Below are 14,642 nucleotides of genomic sequence, written 5' to 3'. Positions count from 1 at the left end.
TTGCGCTAACAGTTGTTTTACTTTAAAATGAGATAACAAGGTTCTATTAGCCAATGGGTGGTTATGTATAGTTTTGTTTTCGGATGCCATGCTGTATAATATGACTGTGGACTGGGTTTTGGCGGGGAGTCGGAGGAGAGATGAGGAGGACCGCGGACGTGCGGAGAGGCTCCGGTCGATCACTCAGGGTGGTCCCGAGCCGTGAGTTGACGGAATTCGGGTGGTCGTCTGAAGTCGAATTGAGCTCCAATGTAGCGCGCGAAGAACTTGGACTTTGATAAGTGTTGGTGCCTTTTTTTTCATTACTTTCCTCTCTGTATCAAATGTATATTAATGTCATAGAATTAGTAATATCTATAAAGTGTATTTGTTAAAATTTACTGGGTGTGCTGGCTGATGATTGATGTTCTGATTGATTCGGGCGACAACCGACCCTGTGGGGAGTGTTGAAGCAGGTGCTGGGCTGGATTTCCCCTAGACATACACGAGCCAATATAACGGAACGTTACAAGTGGGGGCTCGTCCGGGGTTTGGACTTTTCGGGAAAGTTGTACTTGTCGTTGTGGTAAGTGGTGTGAAGATGGATCGAGATAAGATTGTAAGTTAGTGTGAATTGGAAGAGGTACCGGTGAATCATGCGTGTGTGGTAAGCGGGGTCGATTTTCGCATTTCGGCAGAGGTACTGGTGCGAGGGTTGAGTTTGATTAAAGGTATCGGGCAGGTAGAACTTGTAGCTAGAAGGGGTGGGAAAGAACTGGAGGCTAGCTGGATGTTGGTGCGGACGAGTGCCGACGTCATGATGTTGGAACTACCAGCGACAGTCCATGCCCCGGGGGAGGCGGGGCCGTGGGGTCTCCACACCCTCCCCGAGGACGCAAGTGAGGAGGTGCCAGAGGAGGAGGAGTTAGATGAGGCCCCCGGCCGGGTGCCCGTAGCAAGAGGTAGAGGTGTGGAGTGGGAAGGTTTGGCCAGGCCCGGCCCCCATGGGCTTGATGAGACTGCCGAGTTAACGGCTGCCATTACCTCCCTGGAGAGAAGGGTTGAGGGGCACCGCCTGAAGCTGAGAATTTTCTCGGGAGCCAAGCCCACCCCGGAAGGGGAGGATGAATATGATACCTGGGTTGAAGATACATCCCAATTGTTAGAGGTGTGGCCAGTTTCGGATGAGGAAAAGAGACAGCGATTGGTGGAAAGCTTAAGGGGCGGGGCGCCCCGTGCGGTCCGCGATCTGAGAGCGACACGCCCCTTGGCTTCCCTATCGGAGTGTTCGGACGCTTTGGAGGAAGTGTTTGGACTGTCAGGGGATCCCTGGCGGCATTTAGCGGAGTTTCAACGGATGGGGCAGAGAAGAGGGGAAAAGCTCTCAGACTATGCTTTCAGGCTGGAAGGAAAGCTTACGGGGTTGCTGCGACGAGGGGTAGTGAAGGAGGACGAAGTGGCGGAGTTAAGGATGAGCCAGATATGTAGAGGTTCCCGGGAGGATGACGGGTGGCTTGGAGTGTACGGCAGTCATTTAAGCAGAGCCCCCCCCTCCATCATTCGGACAGCTGATCCGAGAGGTACGGGCCGAGGAGTGTGCTTTGGGCCGACCAGGCGGCTCAGACCCTCAGGGACGGTCTTCAGCGGTTCAGGAGGTGGTAGCTGGGGTGAGACCAGAGAAATCCAAGGGGTCCCCGGGGGCCCGTATCGGGAGGAGAGAGGCGGCGAGTAGTGGGTGCTATAACTGTGGGAGAAAGGGGCATTTCCGCCGGGAATGTGAGTGGCCGGGGGCGTGCTACCGCTGTGGGGAAGCTGGCCACTTGCGGAAGGATTGTGAGAGATGAGATGCGCCGAGGGGGGGAGGGCCCCCGGGCCACCAAGAAGGGAGAGGTGTCGGGAAACTTAGAAGAGGATCAGTGAGGGAACGGACTGGAGTCTCGGGAGGAACACGTTCCCAGAAAACCGCTATGGAACCCCGGAAAGAACAAGCCCAAATTCCTGATGGACTGGTGGGACCCCGTTCCAGCGTGTCCCTACGGATAGAGGGAATCTTTGCGAAAGCCATCCTTGACACCGGGTCGCAGGTTACCTTACTGTACCGGTTGTTCTACAACAAATATCTGAAACATTTGGCAGTAACTCCGTTTAACGCATTGGAGATTTGGGGCATAAGTGATGGTGATTACCCGTACGATGGATACTTGTCAGTGAGATTGGAATTTTCGGAGGGAGATGTGGGAGTATCGGAAGCCTTTGAGACGCTAGTGTTGGTTTCTCCGGACCCGGTGGAGACTGGTGGTGCTGCCCTGTTGGTGGGGACTAACTCCCCTCTGGTGCGATGGCTCTTGGGAGCCTGTAAGAAGAAGGGGGGGGGAGGAGAACTTTTTGGAGACCCTCTCGGTACACCCCGTGTTCCGAGCGGTGTACGAAGGAGTGAGTGACCCCCAGGGGCTGGATCCTGAGTGCAAACGAGGGACGGTGTGGTGCACTCAGGCGAGGCCTAAGGTGATACGGCCAGGGGAGACGGCATTAGTGATGGGGACCCCCAGATTCCCCGGTGTACCGGCGGGTGAGGCCCTGCTAGTAGACGCCCCAGACGACCTGGAAAGGGAGTCCCGGTTCCCGGCTGGGGCTCTGGTGAGACCTGAATTGCAGAGGCCCTCAGCTATACAGGCACGGCGGATGGGGGTGATGGTAAGGAACATAACGGAGAGGGAGATCACCTTTAAGCGCGGGATGCCCCTCGCGCACTTGTTCCCGGTGACGGTGATGTCCAGCGCCCCCGTGAAGCCCACTGGAGGAGAACTATTGGAAAACGGGGGGGCGGCTGACCAAGGAGGCCTTTAATTTTGAAAACTCCCCTGGACCGCCGGAGTATAAGAGCAGGCTGGTGGAGAAGATGCTGAAGCTAGAGGATGTCTTTTCTCAGGGCGAGTTTGATGTAGGATGTTCCAAGAGCACTCGACACACTATCCGGGTGACAAATGACACCACGTTTAGAGAAAGGTCGCGGCGGTTGGCCCCAGCAGATGTGGAGGATGTGCGGCAGCACTTGCGGCAGTTGAAAGACGCAGGGATTATTGTGGAGTCCCGAAGCCCCTATGCGTCCCCCATAGTGGTGGCAAGGAAGAAAAATGGGAAGGTACGCATGTGCGTGGACTATAGGACCCTGAACCGCCGCACTGTTCCCGACCAATATGCGGTCCTGAGGGTGGAAGATGCCTTGGCCTGTCTGAGTGGTGCACAGTGGTTCAGTGTATTGGATTTGCGGAGTGGGTATTACCAGATTCCGATGAGCGAGACTGATAAGGAGAAGACAGCCTTTATCTGCCCCCTGGGGTTTTTCCAGTTCGAACGAATGCCCCAAGGTATCTCGGGGGCCCCAGCCACCTTCCAGCGGCTCATGGAGCGGACAGTGGGGGACATGAACCTGCTGGAGGTATTGGTGTACCTGGACGACCTGATAGTGTTTGGAGCTACGTTGGAGGAACATGAGGAGCGGCTGCTGAAGGTGCTGAGTCGGCTGAAGGAGGAAGGGTTAAAACTTCCCCTGGATAAATGCCAGTTCTGCAAGACGTCAGTCAGTTATGTTGGGCACATAATCTCGCGAAATGGAGTGGCCACCGATCCGGGTAAGATAGCCGCAGTCACCACCTGGCCGAGACCTCAGAAAGTGAGCGCCTTACGCTCGTTTTTGGGGTTTTGCGGCTATTACCGGCGGTTCGTGAAAGGATATGCGAAAATGAGTCATCCATTGAACCAGCTGCTGTGTGGCTATCCACCTGTGGGGAGGAGGAGGAAGGGACACCGAGGGCCGGAGGTAGGAGGATACTTGAACCCGGGAGAGCCTTTTGGATCGAGGTGGGATGCTCAATATGAGGAGGCGTTCCAATCTCTAAAAAGGGCGCTGACGCAGGCCCCAGTGTTGGCATTTGCTGATCCCCGGAAGCCGTATGTTCTACACACTGATGTCAGTCACGACGGTCTGGGGGCTGTTCTGTACCAGGAACAGGGAAACGGATTGAGGCCGGTGGCGTTTGTCAGCTGAAGCTTGTCGCCATCTGAGAGAAACTATCCCACTCACAAGCTGGAGTTCTTGGCGTTGAAATAGGCGGTGGTGGACAAGTTGAGTGACTACCCATATGGGGCCCAGTTTAAAGTGAGAACTGATAACAACCCCGTCACTTATATCTACATTGGCGAAGCTGGACGCTACTGGGCACCGGTGGTTAGCAGCCTTGTCTGCCTGTGAGTTCAGCCTGAAGTCCCGCCCGGGGAGTCGGAACATCGATGCAGATGCCCTGTCTCGTCGGGCGCACGACGAGTCGGGCACGGCTGAGGAGTGGAAGAGTGTCCCTGCCCCGGGAGTGAAGGCCATGTGTCAGGTTGGGAACGACGGGGAAGTAGGAGCACAGATGGGAACGGATCGGGCAGTAGATCAACTGGGAGCTGACGATGACGCGCTACCCACTGTTTACTGTAATGTGACTGCTCTGAGGAACAGGCAGCTGCCAGAGTTGAGCCCCCAGGAAGTGGGGGCGGCTCAGCGTGATGACCCGAGCATTGGCACTATCTGGTACGCGGTTAGACAGGGTGATATGGGGCAGGTGGAGAAGGCGAAGCATGCCTCCGTTCCCCTACTACTGAAGGAGTGGCTCGGTTGAAGCTGAAGAACCACGTCCTGTACCGGGTCACGTCGCCTCCGGACCACCCCCGGTGCTGGCAGCTGGTCATGCCTGAAAAGTATCGAAAGGCTGTGCTCCAGGCTCTACATGATGATTCCGGGCACTTAGGGGTAGAGACCTATGGATTAGTCAAGGACCGGTTTTACTGGCCCCGGATGAGGGGGGAGGTGGAAGAATACTGTAAGACCTGTAGTTGTTGCGTCAGGAGGAAGACCCTGCCTGCGCAGGCGGCTCCGTTATCCCACTTGCAGAGTGCGGGACCCATGGACCTGGTGAGTCTGGATTTCCTGTCTATTGAGTCAGACACCAGCAACACCGCCAATGTCTTAATCATCACGGATCACTACACTAGATATGCGCAGGCTTTTCCTACTAAGGATCAGAAAGCGACTACAGTGGCGAAGGTGTTATGGGAGAAGTACTTTGCTCATTATGGCCTTCCCCGGTGGATCCACAGTGATCAGGGACGGGACTTTGAGAGCAGGCTTATCCATGAATTGCTGGATATGCTTGGGGTTGAAAAGTCCAGAACCACCCCCTATCACCCGCAGGGTGATCCTCAACCCGAGAGGTTTAACCGGACCCTGCTGGACATGCACGGCACCTTGGAGATTGGACAGAAGAGTAAGTGGAGTCAGCACATCGCCCATTTGGTTCATTGTTACAATTGTACTCACAATGATGCTACAGGGTACTCGCCCTACTATCTGATGTTCAGACAGGAAGCGAGGTTGCCCATTGATCTATGTTTTGGGACTGAAGCGGGGGAAATACCTTCGAAGCCATGTCTGAAGTACGTGTCCCATATGAGGAGAGAGTTGAAAAGGGCGTACGAGTTGGCTGAGGCGGCAGCCACCAAGCAGAACCAGCGGAATAAAAGGAGGTATGATCAGAAGGTAAAGTTCGTCCAGCTATTGCCGGGAGACCGAGTCCTTATCCGGAATTTAGGACTACAGGGTAAGCACAAGTTGGCAGACCGCTGGGCGACCACCCCCTATGTGGTGGAGAGTCAGATGCCGCCGAATCTCCCTGTTTACCGGGTGAGACCTGAGGACGGGCAGGGGCCTGGCAAGGTACTCCATCAGATCCACCTGTTGCCTCTGGGTCGCGAGGTGAAGATGGACCCAGAGCCCAAATGCGAGTTTACTCCTATTACGAGGACTCTGCGAGGGCGCGGGAAGAGCCGGCTGCGAAGAAAACGGGGCCGGTCCCCACCTCGAGAAGGGATACGTCATCGGAAGATGATGAGTTGGACGTGTGGTACCTGCTTCCGTTCGCTGATTCCCCGGTGCCGGGAGAAGAGACTCCTGGCCCTTCCATCACTGAGTTAGGGGAACCGAGGGAGGGAGTTGCAGAGCCGCCTGTATTACAGCCGGGATTGGGGGAGGAGAGGGTGGAGGCAGAACCCGAGCCAGAGGGCTCACCGGGGCAGAGGGATCCCGGTGAAGGGGAAGGTCCGTCAGATAGGCTCAAGGGGTCAACTGGGGTGTCTGAACAGGGAGAGTCAGCAGAGGAAGTACAGAGGCCTCAGAGGAGTAGGCATCCCCCGGAAAGACTCACTTATATAGCGCCGGGAGAGCAGGGTGTGATCTCTACTGCCCTGCAAAGTTATGTCACTGCTTTAGCACCTGGGTTGGGTTTTGTGTTTTACAAGGAGCACTGGTGAACTCTGTTAACGTCATGAGGGCATGACTTTTTGTGGTGGGGGGAGAGTGTACAGGGTCTTTCTTTTGTTACATTTAAAATGGCAACTTTGTTATGTTAATCTGGGGAATGCGGCTTTGTTGTGCTTTAACGCTGAAGAGAGTTTGCGCTAACAGTTTGTTTTATTTTAAAATGAGATAACAGGGTTCTATTAGCCAATGGGTGGTTATGTATCGTTTTGTTTTCGGATACCATACTGTATAATATGACTGTGGACTGAGTTTTGGTGGGGAGTCGGAGGAGAGACGAGGAGGACCGCGGACGTGTGGAGAGGCTCCGGTCGATCACTCAGGGTGGTCCCGAGCCGTGAGTCGACGGAATTCGGGTGGTCGTCTGAAGTCGGATTGAGCTCCAACGCAGCACGCGAAGAACTTGGACTTTGATAAGTGTTGGCGCCTTTTTTTTTCCATTACTTTCCTCTCTGTATCAAATGTATATTAATGTCATAGAATTAGTAACATCTATAAAGTGTATTTGGTAAAATTTACTGGGTGTGCTGGCTGATGATTGATGTTTGATGTTTGTGATTGATTCGGGCGGCAACCGACCCTGTGGGGAGTGTTGAGGTGGGTGCTGGGCTGGATTTCCCCTAGACATACACTAGTCAATATAACGGAACGTTACACTACCAATGGTGGGGAGGGATGTGCCCATGTTAAATTATGTGCACGTCATGCTAATATTAGCACAGGAAAGAAAAATTGTTTTCCCAGAATTTACATTTTACATAATGCCTGCTTACCTATCAGTGCAGTTTGTCCCTTCTCTTGAATGAGGAAGAGCTGCCCCCAGTCAGTGCAACAGGTCTTCACTCCAAACACCACCAAGTACCCAATATTCAGGACCCACAGATATGGGGTCAACAACAGTTCTTTCAAAGTGCTCTCATCACCAGTGGGTCCTGTGTACAGATAATGATTATTGAAGAGGGAAAGTTAATTTGATGCCATGGCACTGAGCAATGCAAGCTTGGTTATGCTTTGAATGCACTATAGTCCACAATATCTGCTTTAACATAGATTTTTTCATGCACTTAGGTTTTTTTGCCCTCTTTCCATGTGTTAACGCTTCTCATGCTAAAATACTACCAGGATCCTTCTGGAAAAAAAACTTTTCGAAGTCCATTTTTTTCAAATCCAAATAAAACCAAAAGAGACATTTTACAAAATTATACTCCACAGAAACAGGCCCTTCGGCCCTACTCGTCCATGCTGACCAAGCACCTAGATGAGCTAGACCCATTTGTCTGTGCTTGGCCCACATCCCTCTAAATCTTTCCTACCCATCAACCTATCCAAATGTTTTTCAAATGTTGTAATTGTACCATCTCTTGTACCTTCTCTGGTTGCTCGTTCAATATACCCACCACTCACTGTGAGAAAACCTTGCCCCTTGAGTCCCCTCTCATCTTAACCCTATCACCTTTAGTTTTAGTCTCCTCTACTCTGGGGGGGGGGAAGGGGGAGGTCATGACTGTTCAGCTTATTAATGCCTCCCATGATTTTACAAACCTCTAGAAGATCATCCTTCAGTCTCCTTTACTCCAGGGAAAACAACCCCAGCTTATCCAGTTTCTTCTTTTAACTTAAGCTGTCCTGTCCAGCCACATCCTTGTGAATCTTTTCTGCACCTTTTCTCACTGCCTCAGGAAAGCAGCCAGCAGAATCAACGAGCCCACCCACCCGGACATCCTCTCCTCTCTACTCTCCCATCAGGTTGAAGATACAAAACCCTGAAAGCACGCACCTCCAGGCTCAAGGACAGCTTCTATCCCACTGTTACCAGACCTTGAACAGACCGCACGTACACTAAGATGGACTCTTGGCCTCACAATCTATCTTGTTATGATGTTGCACTTTATTGTTTACCTGCATTGCACTCTTTCAGTGACTTTTACACTTCATTCTGCATTGTTATTGTTTGACCTTATTCTAGGACAATGCACTGTGTAATGATCGGATCTGTATGATCAGTATGCAAGACAGGCTTTTCACTGAATCTCAGTACGTGCGACAATAATAAACCAAGTCCAATTACCAAGTTGTTCGCATGAAGACCCAAATAAGACTAACCCTATCACAGTAAAATTCCTGTAGTACAATTGTCCACAGAATTTTCAAGATAACAGATAAGCATTTAGGAGAATAACAACTTTAAAACAACTTCTCCATTAAAGTTGAAAGCTAATCAATTTTGAGAAATTCCTTGATGTAAGCGAAGACTAAACACAGTACAATCAAAAGGGAGAGTTAGCATCAATCAAGTTGTTAGAGAGAATGAGTTAGGTAATATTAAGGTGTTTGGGTCAGACCTAAACATTTGAACAAAACCTGCATACAGGAATGATCATCTGTACAGATGGAAGTACAGTATGGGGGTGGGGGGGGGGATCTCATTGAAACCGATCAACTATCGAAAGGCTCTTCTAGATACAGTGGATGTGGAGAAGATGTTTCCTATAGTGGGGGAGTCTAAGACCAGAGGGCACAGACTCAGAATAGAGGAATGTCCCTTTAGAACAGAAATGAGTAACACTCTCTTTAGCCAGAGGGTAGTGAATCTGTGGATTTCATTGCCACAGGTGGCTGTGGAGACCAAGTGATTAAGTATACTTAAAGCCGAGGTTGATATGTTCTTGATTATTCATGGTGTCAAAGTTTATGAGGAGAAGGCAGGAGAATGGGGTTGAGAGGGATAATAAATCAACCATGATGGAATGGCAAACCAGAGAAAATCTGCAGACGCTGGAAATCTAAGCAATAGACACAAAATTCTGGAGGAACTTAGCAAGTCCTGTTGAAGGGTCTCGGCCCGAAATGCTGGCTGTACTCTTTTCCATCGATGCTGCCCGGCCTGCTGAGTTCCTCCAGCATTTTGTGTGTGATGACGGAATGGTACAGCAGACTTAATGGGTCAAATGGCTACATCCAGTCTTATGGTCTCATAGAAGCAAATTAGTCTAAGCAATTGATGGAGGGAGTTGTGTTTGGAATCAGCTAAAGGTAACACAATTATAAGCAAATATATTTAAGGTTATAAGGTAATAATGTATTAACTGGAACTACAATTGTAGCTCTTACTTTGTGTTTTGAAGTCTTCCATAAAATAACTGTTATATTGTTCTGACTTTTTACCTTGTATTAGTAAGTATAATAAACTATAAAAAGGATGCCAAGTTGTGCTCTTCTGATCTGGCTGGGTTCACATCACACTCACAAGATTAAGTATCAAAATGTGAGGACATCTCGTCACACAATCATGCTCAAGGGCGCTTCTGTTATCAGACTCTTGAACGGCTCTCTGGTACAGTAAGTGCGACTCTGGACTGCACTATCTATAGGTACCTCGTTATGATCTTGCACTTTATTGTTTACCTGCACTGCATTTTGTTGGTAGCTTTTACACTTCATTCTGCATTGTTATTGTTTTATCTTGTTCTACCTTAGTGCACTGTGTAATGATCTGATCAGTATGTAAGACAAGTTTTTCACTGAATCTCAGTACGTGTGACAATAATAAACCAATTCCAATCTGATAATTAGCAGGGCTGTCTTAGTACAGTACCTTTCTTGCCTCCCTTCTTCAGGCCTGGTTCAATGTTGGGTAGTCCTACATCCATAGGCTCATTAATTATAAAGAACAGACACAGGAATGCAATCCCCATGGAGATGGAACCAGAAAGAGAGAGGGTTACCCTCCAGCTGTAGCTAAGGGCCATCGTCGTGGCGATGAGTGGGCCAAGGCTGCCCGCCAAGTTCATACTGGTTGACAGAACAGCCCACCATGTTCCAAATTGTGCTGGTTCATACCACTGAAGGGAAAAGAATAAAACGTTATATAGCAGCTTTTACAGTAAACACAAGTATTTTGTTTTCCTTAGTTTGATCTGACTGAGGTTTCAGCTGGTTTCCATTTTTCCCTTTCCAAAGCTTCTGATGGGCTATTCTGATTGATACCCCGATCAACTTGGACAAAACACAGAAAACCTCCTGTTTAAAGTCTAAGCTTCATGGAGTAATTGACTCAAGAAACATTTCTGAATATTAGTGAATCAAATTAATAAGTTAAAAATGCAATTTAATAGCATTATAGTTCTAAAATGGAGTATACAGGTAACTTAAAGATTAACGCAAACACGAGGAAATCTGCAGATGCTGGAAATTCAAGCAATACACACAAAATGCTGGTGAATGCAGCAGGCCAGGCAGCATCTATAGGAAAAGGTACATTCGACGTTTCGGGCCGAGACCCTTTGCTGACGAAAGGTCTCGGCCCAAAACGTCAACCGTACTGTAACTTAAAGATTAGCTTTATTTGTCACATATACATCAAAACAGTGAAATAGATGTGAAACGTAGTCTGTGGATGTGCCGGGGGACAGCCCACAAGTGTCACCATGCTTCCAACACCAAAGCAACATGTCCCCACTCACTGACCCTAACCAGTATGTCTATGGACTGTGGGAGGAAACCTATGTGGTCACGGGGAGAGTGTACAACCCCTTACAAACAGCAGCGGGTATCGAACTTTGATCGCCAGCTCTGTAAAGAGCTACGCCAACCGCTACACAATCATGCTGCCCTTAAATATTTAAAACTTTGATCTTAAATAAAATTTGCATTGTACACAGTATTAACTATTTCTCATCTGAGTGCCAATTTTTTCCATTCTCCATTCTGGTTCCCCTCTCAACCCTTGTCCTCACCTGCCCATCACTTTCTCTGGTTCTCCTCCTTCCCTTTTTCTCCATGGTCCACTCTCTTCTCCTATCAGATTCCTTCTTTTTCACCCCTTTATCTCCTCCGCCTATCATTTACCAGCTTCTCCCCTCACCCCCTCCTCCCCACCCCACCCACTTTTCCCCTCACATGGTTTCACCTATCACCTGCCAGCTTGACCTGCTTCCCCTCCCCCCACTTTACTATTCTTAGTCATACTTTATTGATCCCGAGGGAAATTGGTTTTCGTTACAGTTGCACCACAAATAATTAAATAGTAATAACACCATAAATAATTAAATAGTAATATGTAAATTATGCCAGGAAATAAGTCCAGGACCAGCCTATTCTGGCATCATTCCCCCTCCTTTCCAGTCCTGATGAAGGGCCTCAGCTGATAATTGACTGTTTATTCCCCTTCATAGATGCTCACAATATCCACAGATTTGGGCTTACAATCAAAGAACAAAGTTTATTTTAACTGGCCTATTTATGGATAGCATTTGTTCAGCTATTGAAGGGTTAAGTGCCATGGTAAGATTTAAGATATTTTAGATTAAGGTCATCTTTATTTACTACTTTACCCTAATTTATCTGGCTCTGCATTCTTAGGCGAGCTTTTGAAGTATGCAACAGTTCCAAACAGCTACAGAGACCAAATCCACAGCTTTCTGGTTTCATGTGGTTCCGGTCAATACAGTCACCCACTGAATAAATCAGAGAACATTTCATTTAGCACTGAGGCTTCCCAGCCCTGTCACTGGGAAATTGCTCAGATGGCCCAATGGATGCATCAAGCAGGGAATCCATTGCAGAGACACTCTCATCAACAGTCAGGCTCTGTTCAAAAATGCTTCAAATAAAATGTTTTATATTGATAAAAAATTTTTTCCTAAAGTATATATAAAACTGAAAATGACATTAAACCAAGACTTTTTGTGCAACATTAGCAATGCATACAGGAAAGCCAGGTCCATAAATCAAAGCCACAATGCACAGTCAAAGGGCGGCATGGTAGCATAGTGGTTCACACAACACTTTACAGTATCAGTGATCATTGATCGGGGTTCAATTCCTGCCACAGATTGCAAAGAGTTTGGATGTTCTCACTTTGTGCTCCAGTTTCCCCCCACATTCCAAAAGCATACAGGTTAGAAAGTTGTGGGCATGCAACATTGGTGTCAAAAGCATGGCAACACTTGTGGGCTGCCCCCAGCACAGCCTCGGACCGTGTTAGTCATTGACACAAACGGTGTATTTCACTGTATGTTTCAACGTACATGTGACAACTAAAGCTAATCTCTAATCTTTAATCTTCAAACTAGACTTTCGGATGCAGACCCATATGGTGAATTGATTATGGGGAGTAAGGACATGGCAGACCAATTGAATAATTACTTTGGTTCTGTCTTCACTAAGGAGGACATAAATAATCTTCCAGAAATAGTAAGGGACAGAGGGTCCAGTGAGATGGAGGAACTGAGGGAAATACATGTTAGTAGGGAAGTGGTGTTAGGTAAATTGAAGGGATTGAAGGCAGATAAATCCCCAGGGCCAGATGGTCTGCATCCTAGAGTGCTTAAAGAAGTAGCCCAAGAAATAGTGGATGCATTAGTGATAATTTTTCAAAACTCGTTAGATTCTGGACTAGTTCCTGAGGATTGGAGGGTGGCTGATGTAACCCCACTTTTTAAAAAAGGAGGGAGAGAGAAACCGGGGAATTATAGACCGGTTAGCCTAACGTCGGTGGTGGGGAAACTGCTGGAGTCAGTTATCAAGGATGTGATAACAGCACATTTGGAAAGCGGTGAAATGATCGGACAAAGTCAGCATGGATTTGTGAAAGGAAAATCATGTCTGACGAATCTCATAGAATTTTTTGAGGATGTAACTAGTAGAGTGGATAGGGGAGAACCAGTGGATGTGGTATATTTGGATTTTCAAAAGGCTTTTGACAAGGTCCCACACAGGAGATTAGTGTGCAAACTTAAAGCACACGGTATTGGGGGTAAGGTATTGGTGTGGGTGGAAAATTGGTTAGCAGACAGGAAGCAAAGAGTGGGAATAAACGGGACGTTTTCAGAATGGCAGGCGGTGACTAGTGGGGTACCGCAAGGCTCAGTGCTGGGACCCCAGTTGTTTACAATATATATTAATGACTTGGATGAGGGAATTAAATGCAGCATCTCCAAGTTTGCGGATGACACGAAGCTGGGTGGCAGTGTTAGCAGTGAGGAGGATGCTAAGAGGATGCAGGGTGACTTGGATAGGTTGGGTGAGTGGGCAAATTCATGGCAGATGCAATTTAATGTGGATAAATGTGAAGTTATCCACTTTGGTGGCAAAAATAGGAAAACAGATTATTATCTGAATGGTGGCCGATTAGGAAAAGGGGAGGTGCAACGAGACCTGGGTGTCATTATACACCAGTCATTGAAAGTGGGCATGCAGGTACAGCAGGCGGTGAAAAAGGCGAACGGTATGCTGGCATTCATAGCAAGAGGATTCGAGTACAGGAGCAGGGAGGTACTACTGCAGTTGTACAAGGCCTTGGTGAGACCACACCTGGAGTATTGTGTGCAGTTTTGGTCCCCTAATCTGAGGAAAGACATCTTTGCCATAGAGGGAGTACAAAGAAGGTTCACCAGATTGATTCCTGGGATGGCAGGACTTTCATATGAAGAAAGACTGGATGAATTGGGCTTGTACTCGTTGGAATTTAGAAGATTGAGGGGGGATCTGATTGAAACGTATAAGATCCTAAAGGGATTGGACAGGCTAGATGCAGGAAGATTGTTCCCAATGTTGGGGAGGTCCAGAACGAGGGGTCACAGTTTGAGGATAGAGGGGAAGCCTTTTAGGACCGAGATTAGGAAAAACTTCTTCACACAGAGAGTGGTGAATCTGTGGAATTCTCTGCCACAGGAAACTGTTGAGGCCAGTTCATTGGCTATATTTAAGAGGGAGTTAGATATGGCCCTTGTGGCTACGGGGATCAGGGGGTACGGAGGGAAGGCTGGGGCGGGGTTCTGAGTTGGATGATCATCCATGATCATAATAAATGGCGGTGCAGGCTCGAAGGGCCAAATGGCCTACTCCTGCACCTATTTTCTATGTTTCTATATCACTGGGATGATTAGAACTGGTACCAGATACCTTAGTACAGACGTGATAGGCCAAAGGGCCTGTTTCTATGCACTATGACTCTGTGACATCAATCTGTAAGCAAGTCAGGGATCTGTAGCATTCAGCTCAGTATATTGCGTACATAATATTTCTTCAAGGGCCATAGAATGTGCAACTCGCAGTCCCTCTAAAAATACAACTGCATCAAATGTCACATTCTGAACTCTTACCTTGAACTGTGAAGGCTACGCATAGAATGTAGCAATGGTGCTAAAATTAAATGAAGATACTTGGCTTGGGTTATATTTAATTTTCATGGTCAAACATTACTGCTTCATTGGCTTTGCATGTTAAGAATAATTCAATCAACCAATTTTGTTTTATGAAATAATCAACCCTGGCTTGTGATAGAATAGAATAAAAGTATGAA

The 14,642-nt window shown here is 48.2% G+C and overlaps 1 protein-coding gene across 2 annotated transcripts in view; it reads right to left on the bottom strand.

The window, feature by feature from the left end:
• Nucleotides 1-14,642, bottom strand: part of slc37a4a (solute carrier family 37 member 4a) — a 74,242-nt gene that overhangs the window by 35,883 nt on the left and 23,717 nt on the right. For both annotated transcript variants that reach the window (XM_063038719.1, XM_063038720.1), the window contains exons 3-4: nt 9,933-10,179; nt 7,111-7,269 (exon numbers count right to left, since the gene is read on the bottom strand). In XM_063038719.1, the coding sequence (XP_062894789.1) occupies nt 7,111-7,269; nt 9,933-10,179 (406 nt within the window). The remainder of the gene's footprint in view (nt 1-7,110; nt 7,270-9,932; nt 10,180-14,642) is intronic.

This window comes from Mobula hypostoma, chromosome X2, assembly GCF_963921235.1.
Source record: "Mobula hypostoma chromosome X2, sMobHyp1.1, whole genome shotgun sequence".
Taxonomy (NCBI): Eukaryota; Metazoa; Chordata; class Chondrichthyes; order Myliobatiformes; family Myliobatidae; genus Mobula; species Mobula hypostoma.
This window is presented reverse-complemented; position numbering and strand designations above follow the sequence as displayed.